Source organism: Sturnus vulgaris, chromosome 18, assembly GCF_052056855.1.
Source record: "Sturnus vulgaris isolate bStuVul1 chromosome 18, bStuVul1.hap1, whole genome shotgun sequence".
In the NCBI taxonomy this organism is placed as follows: Eukaryota; Metazoa; Chordata; class Aves; order Passeriformes; family Sturnidae; genus Sturnus; species Sturnus vulgaris.
The window spans coordinates 6,082,912-6,105,210 of record NC_142260.1 but is presented as its reverse complement, the minus strand read 5'-3'; the positions used below and the strand labels follow the sequence as shown (position 1 = coordinate 6,105,210).

The following is a 22,299-nucleotide window of genomic DNA, read 5'->3' as shown; positions in this document are numbered from 1 at the left end:
TTCCAGCCTGGGTGTCAGCTGCTGCCTTTCTAAATCCAGGACTGTGCTCCTGGCAGAAGCCAGCTCCAGCTGCTTCAGGGAAGGACAAGAACATTTCCATTCCCCTTTCTCCCCCAGTCAGGCCCTAGTCCAATCTGCAGAAACTAGACATAGATTAGGCTCTGAAGAATGAGCTTCATTAGGTGTTTAAAACCTCTCTGCATCAACTGTACAAACTGTGAAACCTGCTGTCCATGTGAACCACCAAGCTCTTTTTTGATCCCCTTAAAAAGCCTGTCCCTGGAAATGGGTTACAGCCATAATAAATCTGAAAGAAATAAACCCACTTAGGTTTTTTTCAACTTCTTCCCTTTATATTCTGGATTTAACTAATTTAAGACAGTAACTTACAGGATTACTATAGGCTGCTCTTTTGAGAAGCAGGCTGCAAATTTCTGACAATAAACTGCTGCCTTCCACTTTACATTGCTGCTCCACGCCATTTCTTTACCTTGACGGGGTAAGTGCTGCCAGCAGGGAGTGATGTCTTCCCAATCATGTCTTGCTGCAGCCTCTGGAGCTCAGCAATCTGCTGATCTTTCTCAGCCACTGTGATCTGACACTGATTCCTCAGTGCCTGGGACTCGGAGAGGAGGAGGTTTTTTTCCATTCTGAACATAAAACATCAGATGTTAAGGGAGGATATATTCTATACAAATCAATGACGAGGATAAAGCTGCACTCTAATACCTTAATCCAGCCAGCTCGTTCTGGTATGATGTGATCTCTCTCTCAGTTTCTGCCTGGAAGGCTTTTGTCTGATGCAAAGCCCTCTCCAAATCATCAACCTTGGTCTTCAGTTTGGATATTTCAACAGCTGCAAGGCTGGCTCCTTCTTTAGCCTAGGTTTAATAAACATCATTAGTAAACTGGAATGAAAACTAGATGGGTGAAGTTTGATTAGTGCTAAAATTCTAATTACAGACTAAGGTTTTCCCCATTTGCTTTGTTTAACAGGGTAATTACCTTAACTCCCAAAATTGCACACACCTCCTCTGAGCACACAGTGCTATCTTAGCACTCACACAATGTACAAAGTTAAACTCCAGAATCCATCATGTCTCTGAGCATTTTCTGCACGAAGAATAAAATTACAGAGCCATGTGGCTAATTACAACTTACCAAAGTCTCCCCATTGTTCACTGGAGGCACATCCAAACTACTTCTAAAAGAATTTCTCTCATTGATGCTGCTGCAATCAATGGGGAATGAAGCTGTGCCCTGCTTGGCTTCACAAGTTACCTTCTGATGGCTGAGCTCCTGCAGCAATTTGTCTCGGTCATCCTGGAGACTGGCCATAGCCTTGGCAAACGCTTCAATCTGCTGGGCATAATTCCCACACTCAGCTGAGAGCCTGCTCACCTCCAGCTCCCGACTGACTAAAGTCCTACACACACGTCCAATGTCATCAGCCACCTGAGCAAGGGTAACCTGATCTGCAGCATCAAGGACAGCCTCGTGCAGAATAGAGTTTTCTCTGAGGATACTCATGAGATGGGATTTAAACCCCTGCAGTTCAGCTGCAAGTTCCTCTCCTTTTTTCCTTTCAGCCTTGAGTTCAGAGGTGTATTTGCTCTGAAGAACTTTGAAGTCCTCTATGATCCGATCTCTGTCGTTCTGCAGAGCAGTCATTGCTTTCCCAAAAGCCTCATTTTGGGATCTCAACTCATTGTTTTGAGACTGAACTTCGAGCAGCATCTTCTCTGCAGATGAATCAGGTTTATCTCCATCCTCAAGTGTCAAAAGAGTCCCACTGTATTCCTCATCTGCACTTCTGCCTCTGGATTTCTGGAGTTCCTGCACCTTTTTCTGACGCTTTCCTCCATGCTGCCCATTGGATTCCTTTTTCTGAATACTCTCACTACTTAGCAGCTTCTCTCCAGATTCAGAAACTAGCTTCTCTTTGTTAAGTGATGCAATTAGAGATTCTAAATCCCCTACTTTAGATGCCAGTTTTTCATTCTCATGTTCCAAAGCCACAGCAGCCCCCTTCTGCAGTTCACTGGAAAGCTGCATCTCTTTTATTTGTTTCTGAAGATCGTATTTTTCATGCTCAAGGTTTTTAATACATTCCAATTTCTGCTTAAGTAAGTCCTTCAGCTGATGGTCTTTGAGAGATAAAACCTGGTTAAGATCTTCCCTGTATTTTATCAGTTGTGCACTCAGCATTGCATTTTCAGAATGCAGATCATCTATCCTATTGAGGAGAACCCTTAACTCCTGTTTCAAAGCATTAGTCTCACTTGCACTGCCAACTAGAAGACTGTCCCTCTGGTTTAAAACATCCTGGTGAAGATGTTCCAGCTCCTTGTACCTGGTAAAAAGATCATCCCGGTCGTTCTGGAGAGATGACATGGATTTTTTAAAGGCATCTATTTCACTGGCAATTGCAGCCTTATCCTGACCTGCTTTTTCTGCTTTCACCTGGAGATTTCTCAGCTCATTTTCCAGCTTCTGACAAGACTCCTCAGCTTGTTGTCTCTCCATCTGCAAGGACCTCACCTGAAGTTCATACTCTTTGATCTGATTCCTATGTTGAGTCTGTACCTGAATCAGATAGTCTGAAATTTCATCCCCTTTCGAAGAAATGAGTAAGGAAATTTCTTTGTCTTTATTATTTAGCATGATCTTCATTTGCTCAGAAATGGTCATTTGCTTTTGCAATTCAGCATTCATTTTTTCCTTCTCCACTAGAAGCTCTTGCAATTCTTGCTCCTGTCTTGTAAAATTATTTTCCAGAGCTTTTATCTCTCTTCCTGCACTCTTACTGTTCTCTATTAGATGATTAAGAGAATTATTTTCTTTCAGGAGTGCTTGCAAAGCTTCTTCTTTGGACTGTAGAACACTCTCCAGCTCTTGCTGTCTGTTAAAAAAGAAGGTATTTTCTTCCTTTATCCTGCAGAGCTCTTCATAGCGCTGCATATCAACAGATTTTTGCCTCAAGTACAGTTCATCCTTTGTTTCCTCTACCACAGAATATTTGATATTTAGTTCTTGAATCTGAGTCATTTTATCTTTCAATTCATCTTGCAAGGCCACTATTCTTTTGTTACTGTCTTCCAGCTGTTTCTCCTTGTTTTGGATGGCCTCTTTGAACTGCATTTCCCAGCTTTTCATCTCGGTGATGACCCTGTCCCTGTCATCCTGAAGGGAGGACATGCACTTTGTGAAAGCAGCCAGTCGTGCCAGAGCTGCGTTCAGCTCCGCCTGCAGCTGCTTGTTCTGAGAGTCCTTTGTGCTGACTTCCTCCTGCAAGCCCTGAACCTCACTCATCACCCGATCCTTTTCTCTCTCAAGAGCACCATGTCTTTCCTCCAGGTTGGAAATTTCACTTTTGTGAAGCAATTTCAGCTGCTGGAGATGAAATTCCAACTCTCTGTCGTATCCTCTCTTTTGAAGCTGCAGTTCATCTCCCTTCTTCTGAAGTTCTTTCCTCCAGTTTAGATTCTCATCTTTAAGCCTGTCCACTTCCCTCTTTGACTGATCCAACAGGTTCACCTGTGCAGAAAGCTTTGCCTTGAGATGAAGTATTTCATCATTTGATTCTGCCAGCTTTTCTGATGCATTACTTAAGTCCTTTTCAAATTTTTCATTTTTTGACTGTGACAATTTCACAGATCTTTCCAAATCCAGGATCAGCTCCTGGAACTTTATAGAATCCTTTTGCAATTGGTTGATCTCCTGCTGTTTCTCCTTTAAGAGTTCTTGCAATTCTTTTGTTTTGTTTTTAGTCCCATTATTATCCCTCTGAGCACTTTTCACCTTCTCCTCAAACATCTTTACAAGATGGAGCTGCTGCTCTTCCTTTTCTCTAACCACGTTAGATTTTTCTGCCTTTAACTCTTCCAGCTGCTGTAACAGCAAGTTATTCTGTACCTGGGCAGATTTCATCCTATCAGTAAGATGATCAACTTTTTTAACATGATTAAGCAATTCTGTCTCAAGAAATTCTCTCTCATTCTTTACTTTGTAAGAACTTTCTTGTACATTTTCTAATTCTTCCTGTAACAAACATTTGTCATCTTTTAAAATCTTAACCTTTTCATTTAGACTAACAATTTCTTCTGTTAGACTTTTACATTCCATGTCCAGCTTTGTTAGACAATGAGTTTTGTGGAGCAAAGATTTCTCAGTTTCTTGAGCTTTTTCTGAAATTAACCTTCTTTCTTGTTCTAGGACAAGCACAGCTTGTTCTTTTTCAGAGAGTTTATCCTTTAACACATTAATGTCCTTTAACAGTGATTCATTCTCACATAATGCATCACTGATTTTGGATTGTGTATCATTTTGGTACACTTCCATTTGAACCTGCAGCTCTCCCAAGGCTGCTTTAGTTACAGTGATGTTATTATGGAGGACATCATTCTCATTCTGGATTTTCTCTAAAGCCTGCTTTAGGTTTTCAGAGGTTTGTTTCAGCTGCTCATTCTCCTCCATCAGCTGATGGTTCTGCTCAGTGAGCTCACACAGACGATCCTGGTGTTCCTGCATCCTGGCCTCCTGCTCATGGATCTGCCTTTCTGCTTTGCTCTGTAACTCCTCAACCTCCATTTTCTTGGATTCACCGAGTTGTTTCAGTTGGTTCTTAATAACCTCATTTTCATCAAGGAGATTTTGTAAATGCTTCTGCAGAGCCTCCTTTTCAGACTGTCCTTCCCTGAGTCTTTGAACAGCCTCTTGCTTCTCTTTCCTACTGAGATCAATGACTTGCCTCATATCTGCCACTTTACTACTGATATTCTCATACGCCTGGAGAAGCGATTCATACTCCTGCTTTAATTCGCTATGTTTAGCCTTCCATCCTGTCAATTCAACTGTCTGAGAATCTTTTAAGGTATTTAATTGGAAAGAAAAGGCCTCTTTTTCCTGAACTATGGACTCCATGGTGGATTTCAGACTTTCACACGCTGCAGTGAGGTTTTCATTTTCAGTCAGCAGCCTTGCATTTTCTGAAGCAAGGCTCTCCTCTCCAGACAACAGAGCCACAGCACCTGAACTCTGCTTTTCTCTGCCAAGCTCTAGCAAATGCTCCAGAGTTCCTGTCTTGTTCACCAGTTCTTCTCTTTCCAACATCAGCTGATCAATCTGTTCCTTTAGACATTTATTTTCTCTCAGGGCTTCTTTACGTGATATTAAGGCCGCCTGAAGTTTCCTTTGGAGGCGCTCTCTGGATCTCTCTTCTGTTGCAGCTCTTTGCTCTTGGGCTTTGGAATCATTCAAATTTGCAGGTTTTGCCAGTGGCTCTTCCATAGTTTGCATTTGTTTCTGGATTTCACATTCTGTTGCTTCTCTCAGTTTAGTTTTTCCAGAGTAATCAGTCTCTGATAGTTGAAAAGCAGTGACTTTTCCTTCCAAATTCCCTTGAAGGGAATTACTTTCTGAACCAACCTCTCCCAATTTCTTTTCAGTCCCATTTTCTTCCTTAAGCTCTATGCCCGACACCACAGGTTTACTCATCTCAACCTTCTCACGCAGCATACACAGCTCTGCCACAAGATTTTTGTTTTCTTCACTGAAATGTTCTACCTCCTTTTTCATCTTAATTAGTTCCAAATTGGACTTCTCCAAAGAGCTGAGAAGTTCCTCTTTTTCACTCTTCATGTCTTCAAATGCTGTTTTGTAATGGTGGGCTTCTTCCTGGCCCTCCTTTACAGCTTTGTTTAATAATTCTTTTTCCAGACCAAGTTTCTCTTTTAAATCCGTAAGTGAACATCTCAGTGCTTCTATTTCCTCATTCTTTCCTGCAACTTCCTGCTTAGCTTCAAGTCTTGACCTCTGCAGTTCCTCCTGGCTCATCCTGTAATCCTCTTCACTTTTTTTAAGAAGTGCTTTTTTCTCATTATTCACATGCTCAAGCACTGCCTTGAGCTCTACAGTTTCAGTCTGATGTGCTTTCAGCTTTTCCTGTAGATGCTTTATGTCCTCCAACAAGCTGCCCTGACATTGGTCCTCCTGCCTCAAAGAATTTAAATTTATTGTTTCTTCTTTATCATCATTGAATTCAATCAATATTTTTCTTAACTCTTTCCTTAACATCTCTGCTTCCTCCTGAAGTTTTGCATAATCACTCCTTAGTTCTTTTAGCTCGATGTCTGCACTTGGCACTGAAGCAATCAGGTTTTCTGGCTCTTTCAAGGATGCAACCTGAACCACGTTTTTTGGTTTGTCTGTTCCCAAATTCCTTGGGTCAGTTTGTTCTCCTCCCAGCAGTGCCCTGAGTGGAGCCAGCTCCTTCCCTTCTAACTGGTTAAAGCCCAGCTCTTTACATTTTGTTTGGAGAACTTCCCAGAGTGCTTCATGTTCTTGCCTGAGCTGCTCAAGGTGTGCTTTTTGTTCATCAAAATCTGCTGCCAGTTTCACGTGCTCTTCCCTTTCTTGCTGGAATTTTTTCATCTCTCCTTTCATGACCAAAACCTCCCTCTGTAAAGCTTCTTTTTCTTTTTGTAATTGATTCATGGCATTGACGTCATTGTTGGGATTCAGACACTCATTCCTGTCTCCAGCACTTGAACCAAGCTCTTCTAAACTGGAATTTTTCAACAATTCTTCCTTCTTTTTAAGTTCAGACTTCACCTCTTCAAGAGTCAGGAGCAACTGAGAACGTTCCTCTTGATATGCCCTTGCTCTTTCATCAAGCACAGATTGCAGATGAGCAAGCATGCAGTCCTTCTCCCCTAAAGATTTTAGGTTCTGCTCACAAGCATTTTGTTTTTCAGCTATGACATTATTCAGTTCTGTGATATTGTGCTGAAGTTCCTCTAAAGAGGATGCTCTTGAAGATAAGGTTTTGGTCAGATCACTTATCTCGGCATCTTTTTCTACAAGTTGTTGTTTCAAAGTGCCAAGATGAGACTCAAAATCATTATTTTGTCCTTCCATTAGTTTCAGTTTGTCTGTTAACTCATTAACTTGCTTCAACAGCTCCTCTGCTTTTTTCTGCTCTTTTTCTATTTCTTCCTGTCCACTCTTTTCTAACTTCCCAACTTTTTGCATTAGATCTCTTCTTACTATCAACGCTGCTTGAAGCTTCTTTTTCAGATTCTCTTTTTCCTTGCCCATTTTCTCAAGATTACATTTCATCTCCTCTTTTTCATTCATTAAATCTTTAAACTCAGCTTCTCTACTGCTTAACATAACCTGGTTATGTTCCAGTTCTTTCTTACATTCCCTGAGTTCCTGCAATACTCGGTTCAGCTCTGCCACTGAACTATTATGAGCAGTTTCAAGGTCCTGCAGTTTGGCATTTAATGTACTCCTCTCTTCAGAAAAATTCAGCATTTCATTAGACAACGACTCCATGACCTGGGTAACAGAAGAGTCTTTTTCTTTCATTTGCTGGCTTAGACCAGAAATTAAATCCTTTTGCTGATTGACCTGGGAAGTTAAGCTTTTGATGAGGTGATCTTTTTCCCCCATTTCTTCAAGGAGACTTTCTACTTTTTTACCTTCAGCCTCTAGCTTTTCTTGACTAGTTCTTACCATTTCTTCTGATTTATTTATCTTGTCTTGAAGAAATTCCACCTGCTCATTTATTTCTGCCAAAGACTCCTCCCTTTCTTTCAGGAGACACTCTTGTTTGCCTAATGTTTCCTTGAGTGAGACCATTTCTTTTGACAGACATTCCATTTCAGACGTGTACTTGCCCTTCATCATTTCCATGTCACTCTGCAGCACCTCCTTCTGCTTCTCAAGGGACTCCATACTTCTCAATTCATCTCTCATGGTGTCTATTTCTTTCTGCTTTTCTAAAAGTGCCAGTTGCAAATGTTCTCCTTCTGTTTCTTTGCTCAGAATAGCAGTTACCAGAGTGGAGAATTTTTCCAACTGAGTTTTACTATCGGTTGGCTGCAGTTCAGAATCTGAAATTTGTGCCTTTTCTTTCCATAAAAGCCTACTACTAAGTAATGGAGATAAGCTCTGAGTTAATTTCTCTTTTATAAGATCCAGCTCTTGCTGCAAGGACTGGATTTCACTATCTTTTGATTTCATTTCACCTTCTAAACTGCTCAATTGCTCAGTAAGATCATTATTTTGTGAATTTGCCCTATCAAGTTCTGTCACCCATTTGCTTTCTGACTCAAGCAGACTTTGTTCTAGAGTTTGACACTTAAATTCTAATTTAGAAAGTTCTTCACCCTTCACACTAACCTGCATCTGTAACTTCTCTTTTTCAGTCTTCATCTGCAGTTTGACAGCATCTATCTGCATCCTTGCATAATTCTCACTGGTTTCTAGTTTTTCATTGGTTTCCCGGAGCTCTTCCAATTTCTTTTGCAAATCAGCCTGAGATGCAGCAAGTTGTGTGTTTTCAGCCATCAGTTTACCAACATCACCTTGCAACACGGATTTTTCTTTCTCTAAAGACTCCACCTGACACTGCAGACTGTTTATTACAAGTGCATTGTCATGGCAGTCTTGAGATGATTTGGAATTGACATTGTTGAACTCCAACTTCAGACATTCCAATTTCTCTGCCTGTTCAGCACACGTCACACGCAGAGACTCCACAGCCAAGTCTTTCTGCTGTAGCTCTTGTTCCCGGGTATTTATTTGGTCTAGTGCTTTTTGGTGCTCATTTTTAAGAGAGTCAAGTTCAACAGTCAAAGAATCAATTTTTTGCTGGTGATTATCAAGCTTCTTGTTCTTTTCCTGAAATTCCTCAGTCAGGTTTTTCATGGCTGTTTCACTTTCTTCTAATTTGGATCTGAGAACATCAATCTCACTAGAAAGAGCATTAACATTGCTCTCTGCCAACTGTATGCTGGCATCTTTCTCCTTTAAGGAATTAAGCAGTCCAGCAATAACTTCTTCCTTCTGCCCAAGAGCCACATTCAACTCAGTTCTCAGTTTGTACTGTGCTTCAGTTTCCTCCTGAAGAGATAAAAAGGCATTTTCTTTCTCATGGACTAGCTCTTTAGAGTTTTGTAGTTCTTGTGTTAGTTCGTGGACCTGACTTTGGAGCTGAGAAATTAAATGTGTCTTCTCTTCATCTTTCCTTGCTTTCTCCTCCAGAGTTTTGAGGAGACTTTTGTTTTCTGTAAGTGATGATTCCTTTTCTGATAAGGACTGGTCCCTCTCAATTATTAGATTCTTCTGATGCTCTATTTCTTTCTGGAAATTCTCTTTCATTTCCTGCAGCTCCACCATCTGTTTCTTTAAGCCACCACACTCAGTCTCTTTCTCTTGAAGTTGCATATTTAAATTCTCACTGAGTATCGAAATACTGTGGATGGCTGATTCTTTTTCTGCAACAAGTACTTTTAACTGTTCTGCTTCAGAGGCTAAAAGCTGTAACTGTTTCTCCTGCACAACACAAGAATCCTGTACCTCAGAAAGCTGTGCTTTTAAACTGATGCATTCATCTACCTTTTGTTTTAAAGATTCATCTTTCTGTACAATTGAATTATTCAACTGGGACAATTGTTTTGTCATGTTTTTAAGTTGACTTTGAAGGTCAGAAATAACCTCCATATTCTCAGACAGTTGAACCCTAAGTACATCAGACTCTTCAGATTTATCTTTTAATAACTTAAGTTCTTGGGCTTGCTTTTTAAATTCATCTTCTTTTTCCTGCATTGCATGTTTGAGCTCATTGGTTTCAATGTTCAGGGCTTGTATTTGGTGTTGCAGATCTGCAATGAATTCAACGTATCGCTCTTCTCCCGCCACTTTATCTTTCACTTCCTGAATCAAAGCCTCCTTTTCAGAAAGGAGAGTTTCTTTTTCCTCAACGGTAATTTTTAAGTTTTCTTTCTCCATCAACAGGCTGTCAATTTGGTCCTTCAAATCTAAAATATTATGACTTTGTTGGGACAGGTGTGAAGTTAAAGCAGCTACTTCCTCTGACTTTTTGATTACTGTAACATTAACTGTCTCTATGTCTGCTTTCAATTTTTCATTTTCTAGAGCTGCTGTTTGTGCTTGGTGCCTAGCTGAAGTAATTTCAGACTGGAGACATTTACATTCATGTGACTTCTCATTCAATAAGCTTGAGAAGTTTTCCTTTTCATGCCTAAGCACATCCACTTCTTTGCTTAATAACTGTAGCTGATTATTTAATACTGTATTTTCTTCAATTTTTTCAAAAATTTGCCTCTGAAACTTCTCAAGTTCTGAACCCTGACTTTTCAGAGCCAGGTCTCTTTCCTCTACCAACTGAGTCAATTTAGTTTGTTCATCTTTAAGATTTTTTATTTCACCCTGCAATTCTACAACACAAAGCTTACTCTCTTCCATTTCCTTCTGTAATGAATCATTTTGAAGATTTTTCTCTTCTAGAGACCTGTTTGCAGTTTCAAAATCCAAAGTTATGCTTTGAATTTTTTCCTGCAGGAGCAAATTATTTTCCTTGCTATGGCTGAGCTCTTGGATTAGACCACTGCATTCAGATAATTTATTATTTAACATTTCTTCTTTCTTTATTTCTTCATCTCTAATCTCCTTCAGCTGAATGAGCAGTGATTGCACTTGTTCATGCAACTGCTGGGTCTGTTCCTTGCTTTCAGACAACTGCTCAGCCAGCACATTGCATTCCTTTGTTTTCTCCCCCAGCTGTTCTGCAACTGAACTTTCCTTTTGCTTGGCAACTACTGACAGTTGTTCAATTTCTTTTGCCAGAGTGTTTTTATCACAATTTAGTACTGAAAGAGTTTTTTCGTACTCAGCAGTGCTAACAGATAACTTACTCTCCAATTCTGCCACAGCCTGGGTTTTCTTTAACAACTCACACTCTTTTACATCTAGGAGTTTGGACAAATTCTCATTTTCTCTGATTAGCTGTTCCTTCTCTTTTTCCATTGTACCTATCCTCTTTTTCAGATCTTCATTTGCTTTTATTTGCTCTGCCAATTTTTCTTGCTTCCCTTCAAGATCTGCCTGCAACTGGTTATTAGCTGAAGCTTTCTCCTGTGTCTCTATCTCTCGTTTTTTAATTTGTTTATGCATTTCATTTAATTGGTCATTAAGTTCTTTGCAACACGTCTCTTTGGCTTTCAGCTCCCCAGTTAATTTAAGTGTAGTCTCTTCATTTTGCTTCTCCAAAGCCCCAAGTCTCTGCTCTAATGAAATAATGAGCTCTTGTTTCTCTTGCAACTCTTTTTTAGCTGTTTCCTCATGATCAGTATGTTCTGTAAGCTTTCTGGATAACTCAGCCAACTCCTCATCTTTTTTACCATTTTCCAAAACCAGTTTGTTGTACAAATCTTTAATTGACTTTAACTCATTTTCCAATGTCTGTGCTTTGCTCTCTTGCTCTTTAAGCAAACTGTTCCATTTTTCCTTCAGCGCACTGCTTTCCTCAAGCTGAGCTTTCAAATATTCCGTTTCTTTTCTTTGCTTATCCTCTGTTTCTTGCAGCTTTTCAGATGATTTAGTAATTTGCTCTTTCAGCAGAGTAATTTGTGACTCACATTCCACGAGCTTGTTATGGTACGCGGCGTTGTTGGCCTTGATTTCAGAGCGGAGATCCTTAATTGTCACGCTGTTCTCAGTGCTCTGCCTTATTAATTCCTCGTTTTCTTTGGTTTTAGCTTCATTCTCAGCTCTAACTCTCTCCAGCTCCATTCTCATGGTGTCACTCTGCTCAGAAAGGGCAGAGATCTTCACGCTGGCATCTCTCACATCAGCTGTCTGTACCTCCTTCAGCAAATGCATTTCCCTTTCAGCCTTTGATAAAGCCTCTTCCAAACCTCGCATCTCCTCCTCTTTGCATTGCACTTGATGCTTCAGGATCATAACCTGCTCAGAATATTCTGTCATGTTCAGAGACAGGACAGACATCTCCTTGTCTTTTTCTGCCAGTGCTTCTTTCAGATTATCAATTTCTCTTTCACGTTTCTGTAGATCCTGAATGAGTTGAGACCTCTCCTCCAAATGGCTTGAATTCAACTTGTCAAGCTCTTCGTTTGTCTGGTCCAGGTCCAGCTGCATGGACTCCACCACACTGTCTTGTTTCAAAGTCTAAACAGGAAGAGAATAATGTTACAACACTCCAAATACCTGTTAGAGAGAGAAGTTACAGCCCACGCTGTAGAACAAGCATTTAAGGTAATCAGCCTGTACCCAGTGTAAAGTCACAAGATGTTCTTTAGATTGAACAAACAGAAAGCTCAGTGTATGAAATTTAAAGCAGCTCATGCTGTCACTTTAGCTGACATTTAAATGGGCCATGAAAAATGAATACACAATTATTTCTTCTCTTTCATTATTTTTATGAGTTACCTTTTCTTTCAGTGTAGCGACTCTTTCCGTGAGATCACTGATGGCTGTTTTCTGCTCAACATTCTCCACTTCATACACACTGCATTTCTTTAAGGCTTCATTCAGCTTAATATTAAAAGCAGAAGTTCATGTGATAGAAATACATAGAATTCTATTAATATTCTTATGCTACCAATTATGAGTTTACACAACAGTGAAGTGCATACTTTGAAATTAATAAACAATTTATCAGCTCAATAAAATGTAAATACTTTCATGCAAAAGCTGTGTTAGGTCTAAGAAATCTTTACACCAAACTTAAAGCAAAGCAATTAAATTAACAAAACTGTAAAGATAGAGTAAAAGCTTTCAGACTGGGAAAACAGCAATAATTCTGTTGGGACACAAATCAAAAGTTATGGTTAAGGCTCATAGTTCTAATAAGTGAAACACTAACTATAAATTTAACTTACTTGTTGCTCAGCATGTGCAAACTTTTCCCCAAGCTCTTTGACCAGAATATCCTTATCTTGAAGCAGTTTCCTCAAGGCTTCAATTTGTTCCAGCTTTTCTGTTGTGCTCACCAGTTTTTGTTCTCTTTCTCCAAGTGAATTTTCAAGGAAACTATTTCTGTCACTTAATCTGAGAAGAAAATACATATTTAGACATTTTTAAAACAAGGCTTGTGTTAAGTTTTCTAAGCTTGCTAACCCCAAACTAAGAGAATCATTATTTTTACAGTTTCCACTTGCACTTCCAAGTATAAAAATAACACAACTGCAAACAGAAACACGAGCCAAGTAATTGTTTTTTCAAGTGTTTTGAGAGATTACACTCTGCATTAGAAGCTGAAGTTTAAAGCAGAGAAAGTCAACGGTGTGTGGAGTTGTAAAGAACCTTTGTTTTACCCTTTGAGCTGCTCATTCAAGCCAGAGATGAGAATTTGATGTTTTTCCACATCTCGCGTTTGTTGGTTGCGCAATTGGGTGAGCTGAGTTTGCAAACGCTCATTTTCATTCTGCAACAAAGCAATGATGAAGAGAATTATCACACCCAGAGAAGAGTGAGAGAACTGAAGAAAAAAGGAAGCAAGCTTTGTTCACACAGCTTTTTGAGGGTTTCAAACACAGTAAAAATCTCCTACTCTAGGTCAGATCCACTGCACCAATTCAAAAATAAAACCACAAAAAAGAAAAAAAAGAAAAAAAAAGTCGTACAACAGCAACCAACAACCAAAAGCAAAACACATCCAGAATCACCAGCACGTAGGACAAACGTGGCAAACTTGTCACCATTCATGAACAGAAGGTGGCATTTTGGAGGAGGCAGAACACACCTGCACCGCCCTCAATAGCTGCCCTTCTTCCTCTACACCAAACGTTACCTGTATTGAAAGGCTTTGTTACAAGAGTCTCAATAATTAATGTAAGCTTGTCTCTCATCTTAAAACCATTCTTTAAGGTCGTTTTTTATACATGTGCAACTTAACAGATAAAGAAGTATGAGTAATGCACCAAGAGTTTGAGTACAAGATCAGTTGTGTCACTCAATGAAAATACAGTTCACAAATTATCATAGTAATTTGTCAGCCAGGCAATATTAAAAATAACTTTTCCCTTTAAAAGAACTCAACTGTTCTTTGAGGGGTCTGCAGTGAATGGTTTTAAAATATAGCTATGTGTCTAGCTAATATCTGGAGTTTAGATTGCATATGTACATATTTATATACAATTATGAATAATTTTTCTATAAGCAGTTTCTTCTCTAAAAATGTGTGTGTATACACATGTATGAAAAATTAAATACACACACACTTACAGAAAAGAAACTTGAGGGATATAAGGAGTGGGAAATTCAAACAAGTCATAACCAAAATCTATTTCTGGACCTCCTGGCAAAGACCTCCACAAAGAAAATCATATTGCCTTTTTACTATGTTCCTAGAACAAATAAAACTTAATCCTAATCATAATTCTCTACATGCTGAACAAAAGCAACAGGCTTCAGCCTCAAAGCATAATATAGGACATGCATGCTCTCTGACAACATAATTAGTGTAAATTAAGCCTCAGCCATTTTTTGTCAGCTGAAAAGTGATGGTTTTGGCTTGCTGTAGGCTGTGAAATAAAGAACATAAACTGAGAATGATTCTCTTGCATCATCAGGTTTACACAACTCCAAAGCTCACCTGGAGAGCCTCCATTCTACCTTGAAGCTGAAACCTGTCTTCCAAATCCTGACAACGTTCTTCAAGAAAAAGTATTTGTTCCTGCAGTTGGTTTCTTTCCAATTCCAACTCTTCAACCACACTCCGTAAACCTACCAAGGTCAAAGAAGGAAAATTCTTTCAAGGGAAGTCTACAAAATTCCTGAAGTCTAGATATGACTGCAGCTCTTTATTCAAAGTTCTCATCAGTGTTGGGCAAAAACAAATCTCACCCATTTCTAGTGGAAACTCCTGAGGCACTATATCCCCAAAACTGAGATGGCAAAAGTACTCTTAACTATTGGAAAACCAAAATGAAGTTGCAGAGCTCATGAACTCAGAGGACCTGGCAGAACTATTCTAATATGGAGCCACCACTACTGTGGCTCAACCAAGGGTGTGGCCCATGGTACATTAACCATAAGTTAAGCAGGTGCTTGCAGGATCATATCTTAAGTAATTATCAATAAACTGGTTAAGTAATTATTAATAAACAATAGACTGACAATTTGCAAGTGAGCCCATTCCATCTTAACAATAAGATGTATTTGCAATCTTTACCACTGATATAAAAACATCAGCATTAAAAACTGAGAATTGTATTTTTAAATTAAGCAGGAATGGAATGGAATTTTGGTTTGCAACATAACTGTGATATAAACCAGAAGCACATTCACAGGAACAAGACTCAAAACTTAAAACAAACACATGATCTCGCCACTTGGGATATTTGATGGGCATCAGAGCTCATCCAATTCCAGTGCTCAGCCATATTGATGCTGTACTTGGGAGCCAGAACTAGGCAGTTCATCCAGCACACACATGCTTGGAAATGAAAAGGAAGAAAACACAAGGCAAAAAAAATCCAACACAGATTAGAATACACCACAAATGGGCTGTTAGCTGAATTTGAAAACAAAAATAGACACAAAATGCAGATGCTGTGTGCATGCTTCCATCAACTGTCTAGTCGCTATCACACCTGCATTGGGTGAAGGGTACTCTGGCCACCAACCTCCCATGTTTTCTCCTTCAGCTGAGTCAGTGCTATCCAAGGTGACATTCAGCTCCTGGAAGCATTGCTTGCCATCGAAGGGGAATTCTTCCTACACACAAGACAAGAGAAGGAAGCAAGCAGGGGTAAGATAGTTCTGCTATTAAAACCACAGTTCCAATCAAAAACTCCCAGAACTCAGCACTGATTCAGGCACTTAAATGCACGTATGTGGGATTGCTGAGGACTAGAGTGGTGTGCCCAACTTCCAGCTATTACTTCCAGAAAAGCCAAGTCTCCCACAGGTTTTTTAAGATACCTGCAAGCCTTTAAGAACACCCCTGGCTATCTGACAAGGTAACAGATAACAATGTCTGGATATCTTAATTAGTGCCCTGATTTCTAAAGAGTCCTCTGAAGTATCAGTTAATTAATTATAGTCTTCCAACGGTTTCTTAATGTGACAATGACATCCTAATTCTTACAAAAGTTACCATTTTTCATGCAAGGTACAGTACCACCTGCCTAGAAGTCCACCTGAATTAAGTGGCACTAATTATTCAGTCAAGCTCCACCAGAAAAGAGCTTTGTAAAGATTTTATTGAAGCCAAAAATGGCCTTAACATCTGAAGCATGCACATGGCTTCAGGCATGGGAATTACTCCAGAGAGAACCTTGTGATTTTTCAGTGGAGAGGAGTAAGAGGTGTTACACCACTCGAATTTCTCATCTTCTGGCTATGTACATAATCATTAAATTTATCAATGTTTTCAGTTCCAGTCTATGTCCTTAAGCTCCTAATGTTTTAAAGACTAAAGCACCACATAAATAACTGTACTTTCCACATTTTTATTAACAAACAGGTAAAAATAAACTCACATCTCTTCGAACCCACCTGCAGCTTCCTGCTGGTTTGACTGCCTTTTCTTCTTGCCTGCTGCAGCCTGCCCATTCCTTGAACTGTGGCCAGTTCCTCCTCCAGCTCCTGCTGCCCTGAGACTATGGCTGGATTGGAGCAGCCAGGAAAGAACCAGTCATCCTCAATCAGTTTTGTGCCACAGGAAAGCATTTACATTTATATCAGACACTACTACATGAAAAGAGACCAGGGACAGGATGAAGTCCCTACAAATGACTGACAGGAACAAGATTAAAGATTAAAATCCACTGCGTTCACCTTGTGATTTCCAACATTGCTATGCAGAACATAAAGTCTGAACCAAGAAGAAGCAAACTGAAGTCTAACTTCACTTCTTCATCAGCTCTAAAGAAAGACTTTATAGAGGGTGGAAAGGGTGAGGTTATACCATACTAAGAAGGAAAGCCAATCAATTAAAATGCCAAATTACATCTCAATTCACCAGGTTCAAATATACCCAATTTGTATGATGAAAACCACAGCTTTTTCAGCTGATGCCTTTTTAATCTCAACAGTCACATTCATTTTTATAAAAACTTTAATTCTAGTACGAGCTCTAAAGCCAGATCACTTGAGGAAGTCACAAGCACGTGTTACACTGCAAACTGGCATCAAACCATCTTATCATAAATTAGTAATATCATTCTTTCCAGGACAAATACAGAATCACGAGTAAATAAACACACTGAATAAACTGAGAATATGAAATCTTAGGTATGCATCCTGCTCATTGTTAGAAATGATCTGTCATCTGAAGTGCATTCCCATCTGTTTTGTGATACGACAAAACACGTTTGGGGGAAAGATTAAGAAACACCACGTTCCATGCAAAGCAGACACAAGAGCACAGCCAGGGAAAGGGAGGGAAAGTAAAGGTGGCTCCATACTTTAATTGAAAGTTACATTAATTGGATAATTAAAAATATGGCTTTCAATTTAACCACATGAATCCATAGCTGTCCTCACAGCACACACACAACTCAGAGAACTGATGTCAATGCATCTGTGAGGCCAACACCAGGAATTATTTGGAGATTCAGCCCTACAGGGGCTCTGTTTTCATCTGAGCTGGCCAAGGATTACTTATCCCACAGATTTCCTTAACTCACAATTCTGCAGCACCGACTAGATTTAATAGTAATAGTCCAAAATTACACACCTTATGTCTTGTCCATAAGGATTAGTGGGGAAAAAAGGTAAAGAAAACAACAATGACCCTTTTCAAGTAGGATTGATAAATTGGATTATACTTCCAATTTAAATTACACTTTGGCTTCCTGCACTGTCAATTCATAAGTGTTTTAAACACCTTTGTGTATTTACTAGATTTGACACTTTTTTTTATCTTTTTCAATGCTGTAAAATTAAATGCCAAATTTTGATCACAGGCCTTAAACCTATGTTTACAGGAACTGCTAGTTAAGGGGCTCAAAGAATAAGATCTATTCTAGGCAAAAATTTAACCCCCTCCTCTGATACTGTAATGTAGGAACACTATAATATATTTAGGCTCCTAAGTATCTGATTATGAAAAAAACAAATAAATTACCACTGTCACAAGAATCATGGAAGTATAGAAATTGGAGCTTTAGAATGATTTAGCACACTCAGACAAGTGTTAAAACACTTCCAGTTAAATTGAGCACTGCTTTAACAACAATTAGTAAGTAAATACGTTTTCTTAGTGTTTCACAGCAGTTTAGGAAGCTTTTCATTTGCAATTATCTAACATAAAAACATGAAAAACATCCCAGAACACCTTTTTTCAGATACACACTGCATATAAACAATGATGTGTCTGTACTTCTTTGAGTCACTATTGATGCTATATATTACTTACATATGGCTTGAAATATTGGTAACTAATGTTAATGCAAGCAAAGTTCAGCAATTTATAGAATGGAATATTATTTTTTTAAATACTACTGAATTTCAGGTAGTACTAAGAATTAATTTGATTCTTTCTCAGTCACAACCACTTGTGACAAGCCAAGAAATTTATTTCTAGATACAACATAAATATGGAGTCAGCTGTTACCACGGTGAAAAAATGAGGATGATTTCATTAATACAAAAGAAGAAACAGGTATTGCAAGGCAGGAGAAACTCAAGTTAAAACCCAGCAGTTGTTACATGTATTGCTAAGAACCACAAACCATCAATGGCAAACCTTACAAGGTACTGTTGGCAATTTTCTCCACAAGAAGCAAGAGCTGGAGAAATCAGCAACAGTACATTCCAAGGGGCCATTGCTGCAGGAACCTGCATGCACAAAACTGATGGGAAACTGTTCTCCCTGGCTGCCCAAATCGCAGTGGAGGGGAGGAGTGGAGGGGGAAGGGACGCTCAGGGCTCACCAGGTGGAACGGCAGGAAAAAAAGAAATAGAAAGGTCATGCTATTCTCAAGGGGAAAAAAAAAAATACAAAATTAAACCTGGACTGAGGCAGAGGAAATTTTACATGTGTTATTAATATTGCACGTGGCTCTGTTGGCAGCACAGATGAGCTAACACGTATATTTAATGGAGGGGTATTATTCCCTTTCAATACCAAAGCATAAATCTTTCAAAGAGAAGAGATGTGATCCTTAAAATATTTCTGTGCTTACACACTGAACTTTCAAATGGATCATGGAAATTAAAAATAATTCAGCTGCAGATTGAAAAGAGAAGGCTCAAATTAACTAACTGGATTAATTATGATGGTAGGTCCCGTGCATTAAAATTTGCCATTATTCCCCACGCAGTTAACTAAGGGGACAAAAATTATAATTTAGTTCAGATGGCACAGAAAGAGCAGTAAAAGCTATCTAAAATTTAACCAGACTTTTATAAGCTTTAATAGAAGCTACTTCAGTTTCTCATCAGATGATTAATTAATAATTTAGCAAGTTTTAAACCTGACATTACTTGAAATGCTATTTTCTGTAGGTAATTTGATATTTTTAACTATCTCCAAGCCACTGCCAGTGAGCATTATTCAGCTGGCCTGTACAGGTGGCACCTACTAACAGATCACTAAATACCCTTAACTGAATTAATGAGAAATTTCCTAAAGAGAAACTCCGAGTCAGGTACATTTTGCTTAAGCACAACCTTCATTCTTCTCATTCAAACCAACAAAATACTCTCCCACACTTTCACCAGTTCTCTAGGCAGGCAGCTTTAGTATTTCAATGGGGAACTATTTATCATTGAAAAAATATTATTTATAATTTTTATCATATGCAGACAATAAGCCTTTCAAGCAGTCTTAAAGAGCAGCAACTCAAATGGCAAACAGAACAGCACATCTACTTAATAAAAATTATATAAAACAAGATGAATTTATGCAAAACAAACTCGAGGGAAAAGCAGAAATTGCAAATTTCAGCAATTGCACTAACCATACATACACGTTTTATGACTACAGAAATGAGTCATGGTGGTGTGCTGTCAATTCGGTCTGAAGCACAACAGACACACAGAGATCTATAAAAACAGGATTGTTGCACTGGAAATAAAATAATTCACCTTCTCTCTCCTCCTCAATCTGAGCCATTCTCAAGGCCATGGCAGATTTCTCTTCTCGGACTTGATCCCGGGACTCCTCTGACTCTGGGACACTTTCCTGCCATTCCAAGAGCTGACTCTGCAATTCATCCACACTACCTGATTCACTGGCCTAACAAGAGAAATTCTGTATTAAAATAAATTTACCACACCCCTCTGCAAATGCAAATACATTGTAAGTTGGCAAACCATTGTAATTCACCATTTTACATAAATAAGAAATCTATTACATTGGTAAGTGTACACTGTAGATATTGCAGCTTATGTGAAAAGAAAGTCCCACGACTTCATAAAATATTAAAAATATTTTGTCTACAAAATAACAACCACACTTTGATGACTCATGTTAAATGTAACTAAGTAAGTAGCAAAAATTAGAAAAATGTAATTTAAAGTGTGTGCAAAGTAAGTAGAAATCAATCTTCTTGAGTAATTCAAAACCTGCCACTTTGTTCTCCAACTGAACAGCCACAGGACACTGACAATTCCATACATCAATAAATTAATTCTCGGCTCCAAAATCCAGCTGACACACTTTTCAAAGTCTAATTAGCACCATTAATCAATAACTCATGCAAATCAATTTTCAAGTCAACCTGTGAAGCTGCTCTCTTTGTAACTTGGTCAAGATCAGCCTGCAGCTTCCTCTGTTGCTCTTCATAGAGCTCCAGCTTTTTCAGCAGTTCTTCTAGAAAATATAATAAATTTGGTTCATGAGGACACAAATAATTTATTTTTCGTCTCTATACTTTGGATCATTTGCAAAAGATTTTCTCTTACCATTCTGAGTTCTGATTTCGTGCAGTGACTGCAGTTTTGACTGCAGTTCTTCATTTTCAACTTCTAATTCTGACACACGATTACTTAAGGCAGATACATCATTGTTCTTTGAGGAAAACTGAAAGAAAATACCGTTACACGGGTTTCAAACACAGCAAAATCACAGCAAAGTCCTCTTTTTTTCTTATTCTTTAGTAGTATCTAGAATAGCTGTTTTTCTAATATTTAAAGCAATACAACAGCTCATCTCTAATAAATTTACTCCTGAGTGCTGATAACACAATTTGTACTATTTTTCATTTAAACTACATCTTGTAGCAACAATTTATGTCCATTCCATTTTCATACATTAATTCATAAAGCAAACTACTTTAATATTCTATTTACCCCAGAGCTGACTTAGTCCCAATCAAATCTCCAAGCACAGTAGTTGGAGAAAGACACAGATCCTTAAACACAAAGCTACACATACATTTTTCAGTTCATCCTCCAGCTGTTTGATTCTTGATTTAGACCAAGCCTTCATTTTCAAAAACTTGGCTTCAGATTTGCTGGCCTCTTCTGTTTTCAATTTCACTTGGACTAAAAAACAAGAAGCAGAAATTATTTAAAGCTGTTGAGAGATTATTAATACAAGTCTTGTGTGTAATTCCTTTAGCATCTGGAAGTTACATACACAAGACAACAGCATTTACAGAAAAACAAGAATTAGAAACAGTGAGAAATTTATAATTCATGTGATTATCTTGGTAATCCTCTAACCCTCATTATTACAGTACTTGATCACTTTAATTACTGTGGCAATACTATTCCATCAAATTCCACGTGGTTCTAATTGCAATAGGTATGAAATTGGCTCAAAACACGCAGAAGTCTGGGGCAAAGAAACCTTTAATATTGTCAGTGACAACTGCTTAAATAGGATACCTTCCAAATCTTCCATCTTCTCTTTGGTTACAGATTCCAGATCTTTGACTTCTTTGGAGTTACTCTGTCCACCACCACTCAACTCTGCCACTTGTTTCTGAAGCTGAACCAGGGCCTGGTCTTTCTCTTGCAGCTCAGTTTCATGTTTCTCTTGAATTTCATGCAGTTCAGCATTGTGTTTCGCCTTAACTTTTGTCATTTCAAGCTCATGTTTCTCCATCATGTCTTTTAATTGGGCTCTCATTACATGTTTCTCAGCATCCAGTTTAGACTGGAGGTTTTCTTTTTCAGACAGAAGACGTTTCAGGTTTTCATTAATCTCCTGTTAAAAAAACCCAAAACACAGCACAAAAAACCATTTATAATTTTAATGCAAAGTATTTTTCCTACCACTGACAAACATTATACCTATACTCCTACTTATGGCATTTCTTACTTTCAATTGCTGGTCCTTGGCATCCAGCTCTTTTTGCAAGACATCAATCACCTGTGTCCTTCCCAGCATGACTTCTTCCTTTTCATGGAGCTTCTGTTTCAAGGCCTTCAGCAGCTATCAAAAATTAAAAGTTAAATAATCAAGCAATCTATAACAGACTTATTTTTATTCTCCCAACCAGACACTTGAACTGTGTCACAGAGTTTAGTAATTACATGACTCCCAATTCAAGCTGTTGAGTTTCCAGA

The 22,299-nt window shown here is 38.6% G+C and overlaps 1 protein-coding gene across 1 annotated transcript in view; it reads right to left on the bottom strand.

Moving 5' to 3' along the window:
* LOC106854752 (uncharacterized) overlaps positions 1–22,299 on the bottom strand; it is a 34,305-nt gene that overhangs the window by 5,066 nt on the left and 6,940 nt on the right. The window contains exons 9-24 of the mRNA XM_088175260.1: positions 22,052–22,165; positions 21,616–21,937; positions 21,161–21,270; positions 20,689–20,806; positions 20,505–20,596; positions 19,870–20,020; positions 16,333–16,442; positions 15,426–15,549; positions 14,426–14,556; positions 13,574–13,621; positions 13,146–13,255; positions 12,711–12,879; positions 12,259–12,363; positions 1,162–11,997; positions 730–881; positions 491–650 (exon numbers count right to left, since the gene is read on the bottom strand). Of these exons, the coding sequence (XP_088031386.1) occupies positions 491–650; positions 730–881; positions 1,162–11,997; positions 12,259–12,363; positions 12,711–12,879; positions 13,146–13,255; positions 13,574–13,621; positions 14,426–14,556; positions 15,426–15,549; positions 16,333–16,442; positions 19,870–20,020; positions 20,505–20,596; positions 20,689–20,806; positions 21,161–21,270; positions 21,616–21,937; positions 22,052–22,165 (12,852 nt within the window). The remainder of the gene's footprint in view (positions 1–490; positions 651–729; positions 882–1,161; positions 11,998–12,258; positions 12,364–12,710; positions 12,880–13,145; positions 13,256–13,573; positions 13,622–14,425; positions 14,557–15,425; positions 15,550–16,332; positions 16,443–19,869; positions 20,021–20,504; positions 20,597–20,688; positions 20,807–21,160; positions 21,271–21,615; positions 21,938–22,051; positions 22,166–22,299) is intronic.